The sequence below is a fragment of the Tenrec ecaudatus genome, chromosome 16 (assembly GCF_050624435.1).
Source record: "Tenrec ecaudatus isolate mTenEca1 chromosome 16, mTenEca1.hap1, whole genome shotgun sequence".
NCBI classification, from domain to species: domain Eukaryota; kingdom Metazoa; phylum Chordata; class Mammalia; order Afrosoricida; family Tenrecidae; genus Tenrec; species Tenrec ecaudatus.
This window is the reverse complement of record NC_134545.1, coordinates 87678307-87699122: the sequence shown is the minus strand read 5'-3', so window position 1 is coordinate 87699122 and position 20816 is coordinate 87678307. Positions and strand designations below refer to the sequence as shown.

Below are 20816 nucleotides of genomic sequence, written 5' to 3'. Positions count from 1 at the left end.
AGAGCTAGGATGCGGGTAAACACCACTTGAAAACGTCTACCTCAGAGGGATTGGCAGGACCATCTCTTCACATGAATGTTTACGGTGGGAGACTTGCGTTTGTGCGTGTGTCTCGGGTTCACCTCATAGTTTCTTTTGCACGTGACAAGGCCTATGGTGTTCTGTGTCCCTGCAGATGGGTGTCCCGTCTGGCAATTCCTTTGGGCGAAAGTGTCCGTGGCCACAACCTGGCAAGACCCTGGCAAGGGCACCCTCAGAGAGGGGGCGGTGCCGGGCTATACGTAGCTGCATTTCACTGGTCCATGCGTGGAACCTCTACCCAGGGAAACTCACACACTGTGGTATATGGGTGTCATCTGGATATTTATTTTAAAAACAAAAAAAATCCAGATGCCTGCGGGGAAGGCAGGAACAGAGTCTGGAGTTCTCGTGGACTGCGTAGTGCCTGTCTGGAGCCGCGTCCAAGGCTGGGTGAGCCCCGGAAACTATTGTCTGGAGCCCAGCTTTAACCTCAAGCCAAAACCACCCCTGAAGTCTTCTAAAACCCGAGCCACACAGTTCAGTTTACCTCATAAAAAAAGGTCTGCTTTGAACTTCTTGTTCTTTCACGGCGTGTTCTTTTGACTGGCTATCTATACGGATCACACAGACCACAGCAGCTCGGCGCCTCAGGGGGCAGGGGGCTCATGTCCGTGAGGGGGTCTGAGGGACTGCCTAACCTGAAGAATGCACTCAGTGTGCATGCAGAAACTGTCCAAGCACTGCACAACCTTCTCAGCAACAACAACATGCACACAATCGGTGATTCCCAGGCATGGCATTAGTCTGGGGAGGGAAAGGGGATCCTTTTCCAACAGCCTGCGCATCAGGACTTTTAAAAGCTCTCCAGGTGGTTCTACTGTGCAGCCAAGTTGGGGGGCGGCGGGGGGATCACTGCTCTAAGGATCAGCTCCTGAACAAAGGCCCCAGCTCTGGAAGCCCTGCGCAGCTTCGCCTCTCAAGAGGTTCCTCCCAAGTCCCCTTTGCCGCACAACTACTAGCTAATGAAGGCAGCTGCTGCGGACAGAACCACAGCCCTCCGCTCAGATGGGGCTGAGCCACATGCAGCTGAGCCCGGACAGCAGAGAACCGGGCGCTTCCTCCTTGAGTCCAGCTAGTCTGGGCCCAGGAGGCCGCAAGGTCGATACACAGGCCCCCAGCAGAGTGTCCAAGTTGAGACAGACTAGGCACAAGGCCTGGTGCTCTATGACCACAACCACCCATTTGGTCTACAGCCGATCCAGAGGGTGGCCCAGGGCCAGGCAGCTGCGCCCTCTCCTTGTGCCTGGGTGCCCCAGGGGCAGGGGTTAGAACCCTAATGACTACACTTTGGGAGGCCCAGAAAGAGTAAGGTACACCTCTACTTCCCAAACTGCGGGGCTGATATAGGGCGGACACTCTTTTTTAATTTTTCAAACATAAAGATCATCTTTTAAAGCAACAGCAACCATCAAGTGTCATCGTTTCATAAAAGACCAGACATGTTGGCCCCCCAAATACAAAAACGCATCACCTCAGAATGAAAGACAGACCTTTACAGGGAATGTGCGCAGCCTGAGGAAAGTCACCCTGAAGTGGTCTCTGCCTCAAACTGGTGAAAGCGTGCCCAGGGCCGACGCTTCAAACCCAGTGCACTCACTCACAAGCCACTGGGGCAACGGTTCTCAACCTGCAAACGACCCTTTCCCAGAGGTCGCCTAAGACCATCAGGAAACACAAATATTTCACAATATTACATATTGTTTTGTGATTAATCGCTGTGCTTTAATGATGTTCAATTTGTAACAATGAAAAGACATCCTGCAGATCAAATATTTACATGACGAGTCATCACAGTAGCCAGACGACAGGAATGAAGTAGCAACGAGAATACATTTCATGGTTGGGGTCACCGCCACAATGAGGAGCTGTCTGAAGGGGCCTCGGAGAGAGGAAGGGTGTGAACATTGTCCTACGCGATCGGGGCTCTTTTCAGCTCTCTGGAAAGCAAATTTTAAAACACCCAGCAAGGGCATCTTTGAGCCATCTGTATATGCCAATGGCTGTAAAACATTTTTTTTTAAAGGGCTGGGGGGGAACCCTTTCCAACAAACCGACCTGTACACAAACTGGGGCCACCCTCACAGGGAGGACATGCATTCCTTGCCTCCAATCAACTGCAGGGTCCGCTCAGATAACGACTCTCCAGCAAGGGAAGGAGCGGCATCTCAAGCTTTCTTCTGAAAGCTTCACAAACTGACTGGTACCTCAAGGCGGCCGGGGCAGGGTGAGGCAGGACGGGCTCCAGGTCTCCTCAGAGGAACTCGGGCTGCGTGTTTATAACCAGGTAATGTCAGATGCCCTCGAAGTACCAGGCCAAGTGAGCTTCCTGAGTCCACTTCCCATCACAGAACCCTTCCTCTCAGAAGCTAGTTGGTGACGTCATCTCCACGCTTCTGACCACTCACTCCTTACCGCATCCTGTGCTACCCTTGTCCGCAGGAGGACAACCAGGTGATGGGGCCGATGCTGCACATGCACTCCCAAGACTCCCAAACGCCTTAGAGCCACCGGAGCATCTTCTTGGTCTCTGGCTTACTCTCAAGGAGTGTTTTTTGGCTGCTGCTTGGGTTTTTAAATCACCGCTACAACGGGGTCGGTGGACCAGGGGCATCAGCAGGCAGAGAGGGAACCCCAGATACCAACCCTCCAGGGGCATCTGCCAGGGCTTTGCAGACTCAAGGGCTGCCTCATTCTCCAGCACTGTCTCTGCGGGTAACCCTGACCCCCTGCAGGACTGCCTTGGGCTTTTTAATTCTCAAACAAGTTTCAGGGCTCACGCAAAAATCAATGTACATAGGGAACCAGTGGAGAGGTCTGGGGGGCCGGACCCAATCCCAACTACTAAGTGGACACCTGCCCCTCCCCCTGAGAAAAGTTTATTTCAAAAGATGGCATTGAAACTGCGGCTCTGGGAGAGGGACATATCTGATAGGAGCACACGGGTGCCGATGGAGGGGAAGGAGGAGAGAGTGGGGCACATCCTGGCCCACCCACCAGGCCTTGAGGATGATGACCCCAATTAGAGCAGCCAGTCCACAGAGAAGACCACATGGCCAGGTCCACTATGAGACACGATGTCCCTCACTGACTCACAGCTCTACAGAGGACAACACCAGAGACACAGAGTGAGAATTGCACCCGATCTGATCCCACCACACCGAGGCAAAACACTAAGGGGGTGCAACAGAACAGCAAGGGAACGGAGCAGCGAGGTTCCCAAGGAATGCTGAAGGTGGATTTTGGGGCCAGGGTGTGGTGCCCCAACAGACTGGACTAGAAAACACTCCTAAAGGCCAACAAACAATCCTTGAACTAACTACAAGCTTTTCTTTCTTCATGTGTTTTGTGTTGTTTTTTGTGTCATTGGTTTGTTGTTTTGTTGTATACTGTTGCTTGTTTTTGCTCTGTCTTGTTTTTGTGCATGTTATTATCTCCGCAGGTACGTCTAAATAAGATAGGCTGGATGAACGATCTGGAGGAGAAAACAACGGGATGGACAGTTCTGGGGAGATATAGAAGAGGGGGAGGTGGGGGGAAAGGAAGTGGTGTTAACAAACCCAGCGACAGACAAGGGAACAACAAGTGATCTAAATTGGTGGTGAGGAGGGTGTGGGAGGCCTGGTAGGGCATGATTAAGGGTAATGTAAAAAAAAGGAATTGCTGAAACCCTGGTCGGGACTAAGCATGATAATGGGACAGGAGGAAAGTCGAGGGAAATAGAGGAAAATGCTGGGAGGCAAAGGGCATTTATAGAGGTCTAGATAAAGACATGTATATATGCAAATGTATTTATATATGAGGATGAGGAACTAGATCTATGTACATATATTTATAGGTTTAGTATTAAGGTAACAGAACATTGGACCTCCACTCAAGTACTCCGTCAATGCAAGAATACTTTCTTCTATTAAATTGGCATTCTATGATGCTCACCTTCCCGACACAACCGCAGAAGACAAAGCGGGTGAATAAGCAAATGTGGTGAAGAAAGCTGATGGTGCCCAACTATCAAAAGATATAGCGTCTGGGGTCTTAAAGGCTTGAAGGTAAACAAGCAGTCATCTCGCTCAGAAGAAACAAAGCCCACATGGAAGGAGCACACCAGCCTGTGTCGAAGGGACCAGGTATCAGGCATCATCAGAACAAAAAAATCTTACCATAGTGAATGAGAGGGGGGGTGTGGAGTGGAGACCCAAAGCCCATTTGTCGGCCACTGGAGCTCCCCTTGCAGAGGGGTCTCGGGGAGGAGATGAGCCAGACAGGGTGTGATATAGCAATGATGAAACATACACTTTCCTCTTCCTACATGCTTCCTCTCCGCCCCCCTCTCCCCGCCCCCAACTATCATGATCGCAATCCTACCTTGCAAGTCTGGCTAGACCAGAGGATGTACACTGGTACAGATAGGAACCACAAACACATGGAATCCAGGGCGGATGATCCCTTCAGGACCAGTGGTGTGAGTGGCGATACAGGGAACATGGAGGGAGGGTGGGTTGGAAAGGGGGAACCGATTACAAGGATCTACATGTGACCTCCTCCCTAGGGGACGGGCAACAGAAGGGTGGGTGAAGGGAGATGTTGGACAGGACAAGATATGACAAAATAATAATTTTAAAATTATCAGGGGTTCATGAGGGAGGGTGGAGCGGAGAGGGAGGGGGAAATATGAGGAGCTGATGCCAGGGGCTTAAGTGGAAAGCACATGTTTTGAAAATGATGAGGGCAATGAATGTACAAATGTGCTTTACACAATTGATGTATGTATGGATTGTGATAAGAGTTGTATGAGCCTCTAATAAAATGATTTTAAAAAATCAATGTACGTAGACTCCGGATCATCTGGGAGAGTGACCGGCTTCTAACCGAGTGCTGCCACCAGATGTCAGTGCCAGCACTGGCAGTCCTGTGTTTACAGTCACGTTACAAAGAAGTTAAGCTGCATTCATTCACGGCCAAACCTTCACTTTTAATAGGCTGACAACCAGCTAAGAAATACAGAACCCGAGACCCACCACCACCCTTACCAGACTACCAGAAACAGAGTCTGCATTTTAACAAGCCTCCCAGCTGAGTCCTATGCACATTCAAGGCCGAGGGGTCATAGAACTAGAGAGAAATAAACCAAACAAAAAAACAAAACCTGAGCTCCCGATCATCGAGTCTGCAGGTCGGGGTAGAATTGCCCCTGTGGGTCTCTAACACTAACTCTTTACAGCAGAAAGCCTCAGCCTTCCTCAAAGCCACTGGTGGTTCTCCAAATCCACTGTGGTTAGCAGTCCCACGTAGCCACGCAGACACGGCACCGCCTCAATCAGAGCCAGTGGACACCGAGTAACAGCACAATGTAATTGCACACACGTCCAGGGTCACTCATGTTAGGCACTGGGGCTGAGGGTCCAGATGACCCTGAGTGCCCACACGTCTATGAAAGACCTGCATCAGAACATGTCAGCCAGCGCACTGGGATCCTTTACACAGCTGGATTTAGCTTGCAACTCTGTTCTTATTTGCAGTTGCATATAAGAGTTCTAGGTAAAAGGCACTCAGACTGGGTTTTATAGTGACACATGAAATTGCATAGTAAAAAGTACCAAGTCAACATTGAGTCAACCATCTTCTTTTTAAATGGCTGGTACCAAGTACTTTATTCAAGGTTGAGACTCCATTATCACACTGGGGCACTACACCCGGTTCTGGACCATCTGGGAATGTAGCAGACAGCGAGTGCAAAGGTATTCCCATGACCCTCCACATCAGACCCATCAAGGCAACCCTGACTCCTAACCCAGCACCACCACCACTGCCGTCACGTCGATTCTGCGCCGGAGCGACACTGCAAATCCAACGTCCACGGGGTTTCCAAAGCTATAAATCTCTCCTCCATCTTTCTCCCAAAGAGTAGTACCTGCTGAGTTTAAACCAGTTTTTTTTTTAATAACTGATTAATTCGCCCCTGTACTACCCACAGTGTCTTATAAATCGTGCCACCAAAAATTCACTGCCATTGAGCCAATTCTAATTTTCAGGGATCCGATAAGACAGAACAGAACTGCCCCCACAGGGGTTTCCGAGGCCATGAACCTTGATGGAAGCAGCAGGCAACTTTTCTCAAGGAGCAGCTGGTGGGTCGGAACTTCTAACCTCTAAGTTAGAAGGCAAGTGCTGTAACCACTGTGCCACCAGGGCTTCGTAAGCCTGGTCAGCGGTTGTGTAAACTCACAAAAGAGGAGAATCCCATCTAAATAGGGAAAAATCCCTTCTACACCAGAAGTCGTGTGTGTGTGTGTGTGTGTGTGTGTGTGTGTGTGTGTGAGAGAGAGAGAGAGAGAGAGAGAGAGAGAGAGAGAGAAAGAGAGAATGGGGACACGTAGATGAAAAAAAAAAACCAAAAACTAGTATTAGCCTGAGGCAGAAAATCAACAAGGAGAGTTTACCACGGAGGTAAAAAAAAAAAAAAAAAAGTCTTCCACCCCATTGGTTTCAGACATAGCAGAGGAAACAAGTCATTCACTGCAGAAGGCAGTGGAGGACCATGGGAGCCCCAAACCCATGTGCAGAGCATGTCGCCTGATTAAGCGGATGGCACATCCCCACAAGGTTCTTCTAGGCGAGTATTCTTTGCTTGTTCCATGACAAAAATTCCTCCCCTGGCCTTTTGAATATTCACTGTCCTCTTTTCTTACTATTTGCATTTGTATCTGTTATTTCATCCTCACCATTTGGGGGGTGGTGGTTCTGTTGGTTTTTCCAGTTTGTGAAGCACAGTAGTAGAGTGGAGAGATAAGATGTGGTAGGGGTGGGGGGTGGGGAGTGGGATGGGAGATGGGGAGGGTGATAGGGGTTGGAGGAGCTTACAATGGATGCGGGAGGGGGGAGGAGGCACTCTCCAGAACTGATGGTGATTACACACTCATTTAAAAAAATGATTTGGCCATGGGCCATGGTGAGGGGTGGGGGAGAGAAAATGTTCAAAAACTGTAATGATTGTACAACTCTTAAAGTGATTGAACTATTGATTTGTGTGATAGGTGAATTAAGTGCCAATAAAACTATTAAATAAACAAAACATCCACTCTCTTATTCTTTATATTCACTAACAATATGTTTATATGCTATGGAGAATCATCATTTCCTTACACAGCCACACATTTTACACACAATTTCTAGAACTTGACACACATATGGGATTTGCATGGCTTAATATTAGTTTTCAATGATATTCTACGTATGTTCCCCCTACTCCAGTTGCAACTTAGGGTAATTTTTAATGTGTCATGAATTCTATTTTTTAAATAATTATTTGCTTAAATAGGTAGCATTTAATGGGTAATTACAATGGGTACTTACAAGTACCTGGTAAGAAATTCAAACCACACAAAGGGTAACTTAAGTCTCCTTTTGACGGTTAATTCCAATCCTCCAAGTTTCCTTCCTTAGAAGCAGCATTGTTACCAGTTTCTTGGGTAGCCTTCCTTAGAAGTTTCACGTAGATAAGGGGGACAGGGAAACTAAAATCTTCATTAAAAAATGCAATTAAAAGATCATGGGCTTTTGTGTGAACTCTTTAAAGTCCCTAGTTTGTGTGTCTTTTTCTCTTTTACACCAGAGAGCATGTTGTATGTTCTGCGCTGCATCTTGTATGCAAACGTGTGTAAGCGGATTTAGCAGTTTAACACGGCTCAGTACTCGCATCACCGCGAGACCAGTCCCTGGAAAAAAAAGAGCATCACGTTTGGTAAAGCAGCATCAAAGGCAGCGGTTCTCAACCTGGGGGGTCGAACCACCCTTTCACAGGAGTCGCCCGATTCCTAACAGTAGCAACATGACAATGATGAGGTAGTAACAAACATAATTTTATGGTTAGGGGGGTCACCACAACCTGAGGAACGGTATGACAGGGTCGTGGCATTCTGGACAAGGTGGACTGACACTGCGGCTGCAGCAACGGTCGTGAGGATGGGCAGGGCAGTGGTCTTGTTCCGTGGTCCGCGGGGCGGCTACGAGGCAGAAGCACCTCAAGGGCGCCTGCCGATAATAATAATTACTTCTCAATTATGGAGTTTTAGTCCTATGTCAATGTGACCTTTGCAGCCGGCTGTATGGAACTTCTATCGGTTTGTATTTATTTTGTGACATAGGAAGCAATCACTTATGAAAGTCACATAAAGTTTTTAAGGAATATTTTTCTTTTATGTTGAATTTTCTTCAAATATTGTACAATTTGAAACAGTTTTCTGGGGATGCTTGCTTTTATTATAACCCAAAATACCCCCAAACTGACTGTCACCGAGTCGCATCTGACTCATAGCCACCCTACACCGCGTTTCTGAGGCTTTGTAAATCTCGACGGAAGCAGACAGCCTCAACCCTCTCCTGTGAAGCGGCTGGTGGGTTTGCACTACTCACCTTACTGTGGACTCACGTGCCAGCACCACCAGGCTCCTTTCTCATTATGATAGCAGAGAGCTGGTTCTACCAAAATTACATTTCTATCCACTTCTTTTTCATCTCTTATTATACAAAGGTCAGCAGTTTGAACCCACTAGCCGCCCCATGGACACAAGACAGGGCAGTCTGCTTTCAAAATGAGTTCCCACCTAGAAAGCCCCAGGGGCAGGCCCTCTGTCAAACATGGCGACAGGATGGTTTATGGGTTTCAGTTGTTTTCATGACTCATTGTACTTTTATGATTACCCGTAGTGAACCTGCAATAAACTTTAAAATTAACTTTTTCGGCTATAACTTGAGGTTCTAGCCTTTTTATATCTCTGTAGTGGGAGGTAAAGGCGCCCTGGTAATGGTTTACATATGAGGCTGCTAACCACAGGTCAGCGGTTCAAACCCACCAGCAGCGCTCTGTTTACAAGGTTGGGGCGCTACTTTGTCTATAGGCCACGACGAGTTGGACGGACTCCATGACAACAGGTTTGGATTTGGTTTGGAGTGGGAGGTGTGTGCCCCAAAGCCTCTATTCTTTTCCTTTTTTGTTAACTTAAAGCTGGTTTGGGGGCAAACACGAGACTTTATTTCATCTAGGGTAAAACTGAAAAGTCATGGGTTTCTATTGCGACCAAACTGCATCCACCCCACCCCCCATTTCCATGACCTCAGTAGGAGTTGCTCTACAGCCTCTCTGGCTCTCAGGCTGACTGTGCCGATACTGCTGCCCTCTTCTGCTCCCAGGCTACAGAACGGGCTGTGTGCTCCGTGACCTGGAAGATGTCCCAGCGTGGGGCGAGTGGTATTTGATGGGGAAGGCTAGCTACACTTAAGTCAGGATGGCCATGCTAGATTGACTGAAGGCAAGATGGTATTTCAATCCGCAACATTCTGCGTCAGCAGCTCTGGGAGTGCAAGGGTTAAGTACTTGCTGACTAACTGCAAGGTTTGTGGCTCGAAACCATGCAGTGGTGCTGTCGCCAGGAGGAAGAAGTGACCCTTTGCTCCCATGCAGTTGACAGACAGCCTAGGAAATCCTTCGGGGCAGTTCTTTACTCTGGCACATGGGCTCGCTGTCCTTGAGAGCTTTCTCTGGAAAATCCACTACAAAGTCAGGGTGCTCTTTCCAGCGCAGTCCAGCTGGGTGGGCTTTCACTCACCAACCACTTGTGCCACTGAGGCTGCCTTGCAAAAACCACCATTTTTACCAAGCTCTAGTTTAAACTCTCCTGTAAAGTCCCTTTCACCAAGCACACGACACTACTGATACAACTTCCGTGAAACCACCTAGCTTGAAGAGTTCAAAAAACTTGCCATATTTACAAAACATTTAATATGACATGGGTATTCAAAATTCAGGTACATATGCCTCATCTTAAATAATCTCTTAAAAGTTTACTTCTAAACGGGCAGGGATCATGATGAAATCCCTCGTCAATAAAATTTATTGTTCGATCCAACCATCGGGAATAGCAGGAACTCCTACTCAGCAACGGGGCAATACTGAATCACAACTTCCCACATGCTACCAATAAGAGCATACAAAACCACTTCTAGCACTGCCACTGGATTTATTAAAATCATTTTATTGGGGGCTCGTACAACTCTTATCACAGTCTATCCTTCCATCGTGTCAAACACCTTTGTACATTCATTGCCCTCATCATTCTCAAAACATTTGCTCTCCACTTAAGCCGCTGGCATCAGCTCATTTTTCCCCTCCCTCCCCGCTTCCCCCTTCATGAACCCGATAATTTATAAATTATTATTTCATCATGTCTTACACTATCCATTGTCTCTCTTCATCCACTTTTCTGTTGTCCGTCCCCCAGGGAGGAGGTTATATATAGATCCTTGTATTCAGTTCCCCCTTTCTACCCCACCTTCCCTCCACCTTCCAGGTATTGTCACTCTCACTACTGGTCCTGAGGGGTTCATCTGTCCTGGATTCCCTGTGTTTCTGGTTCCTATCTGTACCAGTGTCCATCCTCTGGTCGAGCCAGATTTGTAAGGTAGAATTGGAATCATGACAGTGGATAGGAGGAAACACTACAGAACCAGAGGAAAGTTGTATGTTTCATCTTTACAATACTGCACCCTGACTGGCTCATCTCCTCCCCACCACCCTTCTGTAAGGGGATGTCCAGTTGCCTACAGATGGGCTTTGGGTCCCCACTCCACACTCCCCCTCATTCACAATGATAGGATTTTTTTGTTCTTTAATGCCTGATACCTGATCCTATCAACACCTCATGATCACACAGGATGGTGTTCTTCTTCCATGTGGGCTTTGTTGCTTCTCAGCTAGATGGCCGCTTGTTTACCTTCAAGCCTTTAAGACCCCAGACGCTATATCTTTTGATAGCTGGGCACCATCAGCTTTCTTCACCACATTTGCTTATGCACCCGCTTTGTCTTCAGCGATCGTGTCAGGAAGGTGAGCATCATAGAATGCCAACTTAATAGAAGAAAGTGTTCTTACACTGAAGGAGTACTGGAATAGAGACCCAATGTCCATCTGCTACCTTAATACTAAATTTATAAATATATGCACACAGATCTATTTCCCCATCATCATATATAAATATATTTACATATGTACATGACTGTATTTAGACCTCTATAAATGCCCTTTGCCTCCCAGTTCTCTCCTCTATTTCCTTTGACTTTCCTCTTGTCCCACTATCAATGTTCAGCCTTCATTTGGGTTTCAGCAATTCCTCATCGGTTACATTGCCCTTTATCAAGCCCTTCCAGGCCTCTTACCCCCTCTTTGCCACCAATTTTGGATCACTTGTTCCCTTGTCCTTTGGTTTGTTAACACCACTTCCTTTCCCCCACCTCCCCACTGCCACCGGATTTTATAATGTCAATCTTCAGAGTTCTCCAAAGAGTCTCGAGTGGAATTCAGTTTCTCTGGGGTTAAGGAATCTTCACATCCAGCTTTTGTTAGTTAGGAGAAACAAGAATGTTTTGCCCCCTAGCTGTAGTCAATAAGATAAATTACTGACGGTATTCTAAAATCCCAGACTTAGGTCTCAAGAAAAAACAAAATTACAATCCAGAGTTAAAAAAAGACCGAGGTTGGTACAGTATATTTGGAGTTGAGTAAGACTGAGATTATAATTCAGAGCACGGAATTACAGTAAGCCTGCAAACAGAAGCCTCAGAGACAGTATGAGCGTGGTGTGTAACCAGTTAATTCACGGCATTTTCTGCAGTCCCTCACCCCTGCTTCCAGACATCACTGCAAGGCTCACACACTTCAGAGTTTCTGATAGCTCATCTGATAAGAATTATTTTCAAATAAAACGAATCTTCTTGATTCATTTAGGTCAGGGGTCCTCAAACTACGACCACGGGCCACATGTGGCCTGCCAAGGACATTTATCTGACCCGCTGGGTGTTTTGCTCCATTTTGTTTTTTACTTTAAAATAAGGTATGTGCCGTGTGCATAGGAATTTGTTCATAGTTGTTGTTTTTTTTTAAACTATAGTCCGGCCCTCCAACGGGTCTGAGGGACAGTGAACTGGCCCCGTTTAAAAAGTTCGAGGACCCCTATTTGTGGTGATTGGGGCTTTGCTGAACTCATTGTAAATTATAGGGGAGGGCTACCAAGTATGATGCATACTCTTACAACACTCCAATTCACATCTAGGAAGTAACCAAGAAATAATAAAAAATCACAAGGGGCCAATATTCTTGTATTGACAGAAATGTGAGATTTCTTGTAAAAGTAAATTCTTCAATAGAAATGCCCAAGAAGTGTATATATTGTCATGTTGATCATCACACTTTACAGAGAGGCCCTGCTGCAGTGAGAAAGAACTGGCTGTGGCTGTCATGAGAGGCTCTGATGATCCCATCAGTTCCTTGTAAAATCAGGTCTCAATAGCAATCAGGAGTTAAAAACAACAATAAAATTATTATTTTGATGGTGTTAAAGGAAGAGATACCAAGCTCTCTCTAGGAAGTGATATAACGCCAACTTCGTAATGAGGGGTTGAAAAAAGAAGACTCAAAGAAATCCATGACACTTCAATTTCAAAGGCACTTCCCAGGTTGTCAACAAAACACTCGCCATCAAATTCACCACTCTTCCCTTGACTCAACACCTTAGCAATTATTAAGTCCATTTCAGTCTTAAAAATTAAAGAACAGTGTTGCTGTATCTTATATTTATTTTAACATAGGAAAATGAGGGGATTAGATTCTCCCATGCATGAGGCTAGCAGAATCAAGTATAAAATCTTTTGACACCCATCCACCTATACCAAGCCTCCTCAATGAGATCAAACAACTATTGAATAATTCTCCTGACCTGCAAAATGAGAACGAAGTAGTCTACAGGTTTGTTTCGCTGGTAGAGGTAGCACTCTGGGGCTTTCTTGTTCTTCTCATCGTACTTCAGCTCCTGGATGACATTGGGGTGCTTTAGCAGCCTTAGAAGGATCTTCTCTGACATCTGGGATGGGCTAAATGCTTCTACTTCTATAGATATAAACACAACTTGATATTACACTTCAAATGGATAAAAAAATGAAACTAGTAATTAAGGTCTTTAGATAAAAAGAATATTTGGAATCAAAATGATACAATATGGATTAACAAGACTTCCATTTGGTGATCCATTGTGGGGCAGATTACCTGAGAGAAATTAGAAAATGCTGAAATCTCATTTTTGTTTAAAAATTTTTTTCTTTTCAACCTGTCATTAATTGCAGTTCTTATAAAAAGTGTCCTAATTTTCTGACTGAGAAAGGAAAATCAACCAGAAGCACTCGTTGACTGCCAGGATGCCCTTGAACAAGCCACCATAGTCTAACTGCCCAAAGTCAGACCAGGAAGAAGCAAGGGCCAGGAAGCATCAAGGTGTGGGTTAGTATCAGGTGCACAGACACAGGGACCCCACGTCTCAGCCTCCCATTGCAACTACGCTGAGAAACTCTGGGGACAAAGGAAGGCAGAGTTGAGGACAGAAGCAAAGCACGTGCACACATCAACATGCGCTCCAACGTGCTCACTGGGAAAAAGAAAAAGAAAAAAAGAATGTTGGTCCATATTTACAAAGTTGTTGCTTTTATTTGAAATGATAAAAACCAGAACGACTAACTTATGGGTGTTATACTGAAACTAGACTTTAATCCTTAATTTTACATTGTAGTTTCTTAAATGATTAGAAATAATATTTCTTCAGAGTAAGAAAAAGAATAATACAGATGCTAGAGATTTTTAAAAATTAAATATATCATATATGAAAATAAATTCTGTATTAGCTTCTCTGTCTTTAGTGCAATTATGAGATAATACATTGTAGTTCTTTTTTGGAAGCCACCAATAAAAGAAAATAAACGAAGAAAATCTAAGTTATCTATAAACCAGTGATTCAGAAAACCATTCTTAGCTATTTGGAGAGTGTTTCTTTCCAGTAGTACCTTATCTAGGCACACACACCTGTGTGTGTGTCTGTGTGCGTGCACGTGCTCACAAAAACCAGAACTCTACCCAAGTGGTAGTCATAGCTTTGTGTCCTTTGCCCCAATTACATTAAATTATGTGCATTTTCTCATGTCAGAAACTGTATATTGTGAGCATTCCCATGTTTGTGAAAGCATGACCTTTAAAGAGTGTATCATATTCCATCATGAGGTTGCTCTTGGCCTTCTTCTCAAGCACGCTAGGAACACAGCATGCAGTTGAAAGGAATGAGCTGCCCATCGTGGACACAGGCGTCTTCTAGAAGCCATTGGGTCCTTGACATTTTCTTACACTTCGTCTGACCAATAGAGCTCACCCTTCCCCTAAAGAGCCACCTGGGGATATGACAAGGGTCAGTGAGTCTCTGATGTCCATTCAACCTTGACCTCTTTGGAACAGTCAGGGCCGGCTGGGTTGGTGGTTTTCATCATGTGAACGCTTGCCTTCTGGCTTGGGCTCAATTTAACGATCGGATTTGAAGGGACCGTCGAGAAATCCAAGTCAACGTTAAGAGTCTCTGATTTAATGAAAACCATAAAAGATAAGAGATTTAATTTTGAAACTCTTTTCTTCTTTGCAAATTGTAACACCCGTGTGACAAGGCATGTCCACCTGTCCTTCCAAGGCAAGTTGATGAGAGAACGTCTCGACCGCCCCCGTCAGACAAGGGGGTGCTGTCTGGATGGCACGGGAGCAGACTCCGCCAGCAGCTCTACACCACGGGCTGAGCTGGAAGTTGACCTGGCCGACGGTAGACATGTACACGTGCAGTGTGGCACTAACATTCATCCTTACCTTTCAGACCAATTTTAAGTTACTGGTCCACCCCTGGCAAATGTCTCAGAGGGTTCATGCCGACACTGAACATAGGAGAGGAGAGAATTTAAAAAGAAAACAAAAGAAAACAAAAAATAAAACAAAATAAAAAAAACAAAACACAAAAGTGGCATTACTTATCACCCCATTTCCCGGTCTCCGCCCCCAGCCCACCCCAGTCAGTGGTGGGTGAGAAACACGCTCCAGGACTGGCAGAGATTTCAAACGATGATAAGCTGCACTTGCCTGTTGCTAAGAAACGGTGCATCGCCAAGAGAAGCTGTGGTGATATTTTAACCTTCATCTCGCTGTCTGTCTGCTTAAAGGCAGAGAAATCTTGTTTCCTTTCACGGTGGACAACTTTCTTTTTTGTTCTGTTATCAGCTGAGGGAGGAACAAGAAAAGCAACAATGTAAAAAAGACACATTCCTTCAAGTCAGGGCTCTCCTGGAATGAAAGAGACACACAGTACTAGAGGTGACCCTCCCTCTCGACACAGACACCACCTGGAAAAGGACAACGCACTCCGTGGAGATCTTCAAAGAGCCCCTTCCTTACCAAGTGGACGATGGGCAGAAAACCAAAACCAAAAACCTTCATCGAATCGATGAGGGGGCTTTAAAGAGCTATTGGAAAAATGGAACTAAAAGATCATGGAATGTTCACAAACTTTTGGAAGCCCCTCCTATATAGCCACAGAGCAACAGACTATGCGTGCTCCGAACCCCAATCGAACCCAAACCAGGTGCCATCCTGCCACTGCCAACCCACGGTCACCCGGCCCAGGCAGAGCAGCACTGCCCTGGCCTCCCCGCCACAGGGTTTTCAAGGTTGCAACTTCCTGGAAGCAGATCACCCGTCTTTCCTCCTGACTGGCCTCTGGGTGGGCTTGACTCACAAACTTTATGGTCAACGCCCAGGACTTAATTGTCTGTGTTCCCCAGGCAGTCCCTGGTGCACACACCGTCTCCTGTCTCCTCAGTTCACACCTGAGTGGAAAGCAATTGCTATGCTAGAGAGGACACAGGGACGGGTGTGTCCCATCTTTAAGAGACAGCTACGTTCTGCTGCTTCTGGTGGCACTCTGGATCAGGCACTGGGCTGCAAAAGGCAACACTGGCAGGTCACACCCACCCCAAGATAAGGCGGTCCGCTCCTGATGAGGTATGGAGTCCCAGAAACCCTAGATGGAGTCATAAAGGGTCAGCATTAACTCACTGGCAAGGGGTTTGATTTTGGTTATCCTCTCTGGAAAAGAAAAATCAAACGGAATCCCCCAAACCAACAGGAAGACTGATTTAGGAGAATACTTAAATATGCCTTGGCCTCATTTCTACGCAAGAAGTCGAGGTCAAGGTCCTAGGGAGATGGTGCTCTCACACGGGGCTGGCACGCTCCCTCTGCAGAGGGCCAGCCTGGAAAGGTGGCAAGTTTTGCAGCAACTACTCAATTTGGCTGATGGAGCAAGAGTAGGCAAGGCCAATCCATGGATGGATGGGCATGCGGTTTCAATAAAGCTTCATGTACAGAGACGGAAACTTGAGTTTCACACAATGCTCGTGTCACGGAATATTATTCTTTTGATCTCTCCCCTCCAAACACTTACAAACATAAAAATTTAAAAATCTTAGCTCATAGGCCACACTACCATCTGCTGAAGCCTGAAAAGGGGCACTGAGGCAAAAGCACTTTCTCCAGTATTTTTCTAGACAAAGTAATGATCAAGGAAATAAATCAACTTCAGTGCTGACCCCAACCACCGGACCCTGCCCAGGAGTCCCGAGTCTGCCCTCCACAACCAGCCCCGGGCTCTTCCTCAGGAGAATGTGCAACATTGATGATACCCCTGTGCCGCCAGTCTTTGAGAATGGCGCGCTTCTGAATCAATACAAGACTGGGAAACTCCCTAACAGCAATGGCGGCACCCTTCCAGATCCTACCCTCTGTAAATAAGTCATTTCCAAAATACGCTCAAAACTATGCGTTCAGAATTGTGCACCCATCACTCGAGTTTAGCAACACCTTCAGTGGGGTCAAGGCTTAGAAGAAGTAAGACAAACATTTATTTGGAACTGAAGCATAAACCTAACATCTCATAAACGGTGAAAGACAAGCAAGCATACAGAGGCCCACTTGGTGTTAAAGCATCACTGGTGAAAAAGATAATCAACGCAAACAATATTCTCTCTCCCAAGTCCTCCAGCTGACTGCTCTCCAGAAGTCCAAAGGGTGAAAGAGACCTTAAAGACAGCCAAGTGCTGGGTGACTGACTGGAAAGTTGGCGGTCCAACCCCGCCAGTCCCTCCAAGCGACGAAGACCAGGCTGTCTACTCCCATAAAGATTTGCAAAGTGTCGGGACCCCCACATGGGTTGCTGTGAGTTGGAATCGACTCAGTGGCAGTGAGTTTGGATCAGGTGATATGGACGTGTCAGGATACATTTTCAGAAGAGTCATTAGCTACATACAAAATTTCTTCTTTTAAGGGTATCTGGAAAATATTCTCAGTTATATATAAAAGAGAAGGTGTCTCTCTCTCTCTCCCCTCCCCCTTTGAACAAGGCAGGCTTTGTCCTCAGCCTCTAGTCCATCAGAATGGTCCGTTTCCCCGGACAGGAGAATCAGAGCTCAGATGCGTCTCTGTGTTACCTCCATTGCCGGGGCTCCAACATCTCAGGCCGTGGGCCATCCGTGGTGCGATGGAAAGCTCCAGTCTCGCACAATGAGTGAGGCTGAGAAAGAGGATTTCAACCCCCTGGGCTCAAGCTCCAGTTGTGCACATTGTTGAGATGGATTTCAGGTTCAATGCTCACACCAAGTTCAAGCTTACTGCTGGGGCCAAACAAGGTTTGACAACTGACCTCTCCTGCCCTGACCCATGCTTCCACCTCTGCCACTGAAAAACAGACGGCAGAGAGAGGAAAAACACATTTTTGCTCTGTCCTCTACCCCGTCCTGCTTGACACCACTGCCCCCAACCCCTTATCACCCAGGAAAACTACACACTTACGAACCTCACCTTGACGCCTGACCATGGAGATTTAAGCAAACCCCAGCCCCGATTTATGTACCGAAGAATATCCGTGGAAACAGAAATTTAAGTGGGATTAATTTACCTAGACGTGTCCAATGAGAATGTGGTAAAGAGCCCTTGGTTTGCTTGCGCCCATAAATCAGACTGGTGGCTATGGGCGCGGGCGGGCTCTGCTGCTTACGCAGGTACCGCCCACATCACGGATGAAGCAGCCAGCTTTGCAAGAAACATTGCCACATGCTATTGCATGACTGCCTGTGCTTCCTCATCTGATGGAGCAGCAGATACACTGGTGGGCTGCATTCCAGGCCACCTTCCACATTGTCTAGTTACTGGCAGGCACAAGCACCTGGAGAGATGTTGGGTGACTCACAACAGCCTCAGGACAAACATGCAAAACCAGGTTTGGGGAAACTGAACTCTGACAGGGCTACTCACTGTATAAATCTGTTTCGTCTAGGATTTCAGATTTGATGATCTCTTCAATCACATCTTCCAACGTGACGATTCCCAGAACTTCATAAAAGGGATCCCCTTCGCCCTCATTGTTTACTCGTTGCACAATAGCCAGGTGAGATTTACCTTCAGAGAAAAGGAAACACAATTTAAAAGGGGATAGTCTGCATGTCTTGAAGTCATATATAATTCTGGTTTCAAACAAAGTAGTAAACACAAATGCCAGGTCATCAGCCAAGTCTCAGTTTTTGCCTCTGAGAATAGTGTGGAAGTCTCACAAATGGACACGCTCCCCCAGCCATTGAGCGCAAGACAAATTAGGGTAGAAGGGTACCATCACCCACATGCCCTGAGCGGCATCAGGGGCTTTGCTTCCTGCGCGACATGGTCCTCGGGAAGGTCCAGTCCGTAGCCTTTCTAGCAACAGCCTTTGGGAAAGCAGCCCTCAAAGTGGGCTTCATGGACCCCCGACACATCCCCAAGACACTTCCATGGGGCCAGTGAGGACAAATTTCTTCATAATCATAAGATCCTACTGCCTTTTTCAAAGACCCTTGGTGGCATCTTGGGCTGCTAGCAATCCACCATGTCAGCGGTTTGAAGCCATCAGCTGCTCTCAGGGAGGAAGACTGTAAATCTCGAAGACCCAGAGGTGTCTTTCTACTGTCCTGTGGGGTCGCCATGAGGTGGGATTGACTCAGGGGCAATGGGGTCTTGTTTCTTTGGGTGGGGGTTGTATTTGCTGTTTTCACTGTGCGTTGATATTTGAACCGATGTGCAGAAGCAGTGGTGAGCAAAGCTACACAAATCGAGGCAGGGACCTCAAAGGGCACTCACTGCTACACCCCCCAGAATACGGGAGGAAGTCAGATCGCTTCAGAATGGCTTGGTTGAAGCAATCAAGGTTATTAATTTTATTAAATCATTACCCTGAAGTGTCCCTTTTAATATCCTGCATCTGGAAATGGGAAGTGCCATGAGACATTTCCAGTACCTTCAAAAATGTGATAGCTGCCTTGAAGAAACGCACTCTCTTGGGCTCAAAGTTTGAGTTGCGAGCTGAATTAGCCATTTAAAAACCATTTTTGTATTTGGGAGAATGATGAATGAATAAATCATAGCCATTAAAACCTGGGCTTCTGGCAGACGTTTTCTCAGAAATGAAAGGCAGCAGTCAGCCCATGCCATCAAGGAAAACAATGAGAAGCCCTTGCTGCCAGTGAGAACATTACAGCTTTCAAAACAAAACTCAGATTTTTGGAAAACTTGTATCTGCCAGCATTAGCTTGATGGCCGCTCAGTAATGACTTTCCTGATGAGACGGGTGATACAGTTAACAATGTGACTTTTTGATATTGTACATTGAAAAGATGCCAGCACTTGGAAAACCCAAACTGAACGACCTGGTTATTTTCCAAACAGCTATTGCGTCCTGTGACAAGATCATGTATAAGGAAATGGGTCATGTGGAGTACAAGACAGATCAGTGAGTTAAAAAAATTACGTTTCAGTTGGGACTCATTTTAGATTTACAGCATAGTTGCAAAACTAGTCCAGAGAGTTCCTGTATACCCCTGACTTGGCAGTTAACATCATGCATTTCCCGGATACACGTATTTGTCAAAACAAGGAAATGGACATTTTTGCACTGGTCAATCAACTCCAAACTTTTGTTGTTGTTTCTGGACAAGCCCAGGAGGCCACATTGTATTCAGATGCTGTGTCTCCTTAGTCTCCACCAACGGGTGAAGGCTTCTCAGCTTCCTCATTTTTTCTGACCCTCACAAGAAATCCTTAAGATTTAAGGCATACTGGGCCAAGTGTCTTGTAAAACGCTTAGCTGACATTTCCCTTGTGAGACGGGGCTATAAGGTTTTGAAATTCACCACTCCAAGGTTTCACCCCGGGCACTCACCTTTCTTACGTGGATAAGGTATTGTTTCTCAGTTTCTCTTGCTAAACTGCTGCTTTTTTTAAACTCTTATTTGAAAGCAAGTTCTTAAGGAAAGTGGAGAGCAAGCTGAAAATACAGTTTGCTCTTTGTTCCTGGAATATCTACATTGATCATCTGGAATTCTTCTATAATGACTTTTCAGACCAATGGGTTTCAAAATAGTTCAATGTATGGCTTCAGAGTCTCCATTAAGAAACTGCCACTTGAGGAAAGCAGATGGTGACCGGCTATCAAAAGATATAGTGTCTGGGGTCTTAAAAGTCTTGAAGTTAAATAAGCGGCCATCTAGCAGAGAAGCAACAAGCCCACATAGATGAAGCATACCAGCCTGTGCAGTCATGAGGTATTGACGGACTGGGTAACTGGCATCAGAAGGCACAAACAAAAACCAGGGGGTTCAGAGCAGAGACCCAAAACCCATCTGTAAACAATGGGACATCCCCTCACAAAAGGGTCCCAAGGAAGGGATGAATCAAGCAGGGCCCAATAAAGCACTGATGAAACACACAATATTCCTCTGGTTCCTTGAGGCTTCCTCACCCCCCACTATCATGA

General features: G+C 46.2%; 1 protein-coding gene across 1 annotated transcript in view; it reads right to left on the bottom strand.

Annotated features, from left to right (window-relative positions):
- Window positions 1-20816, bottom strand: part of CNNM2 (cyclin and CBS domain divalent metal cation transport mediator 2) — a 138866-nt gene that overhangs the window by 11494 nt on the left and 106556 nt on the right. The window contains exons 2-4 of the mRNA XM_075534479.1: window positions 18290-18433; window positions 15065-15202; window positions 12846-13015 (exon numbers count right to left, since the gene is read on the bottom strand). Coding sequence (XP_075390594.1) covers window positions 12846-13015; window positions 15065-15202; window positions 18290-18433 — 452 coding nt within the window. The remainder of the gene's footprint in view (window positions 1-12845; window positions 13016-15064; window positions 15203-18289; window positions 18434-20816) is intronic.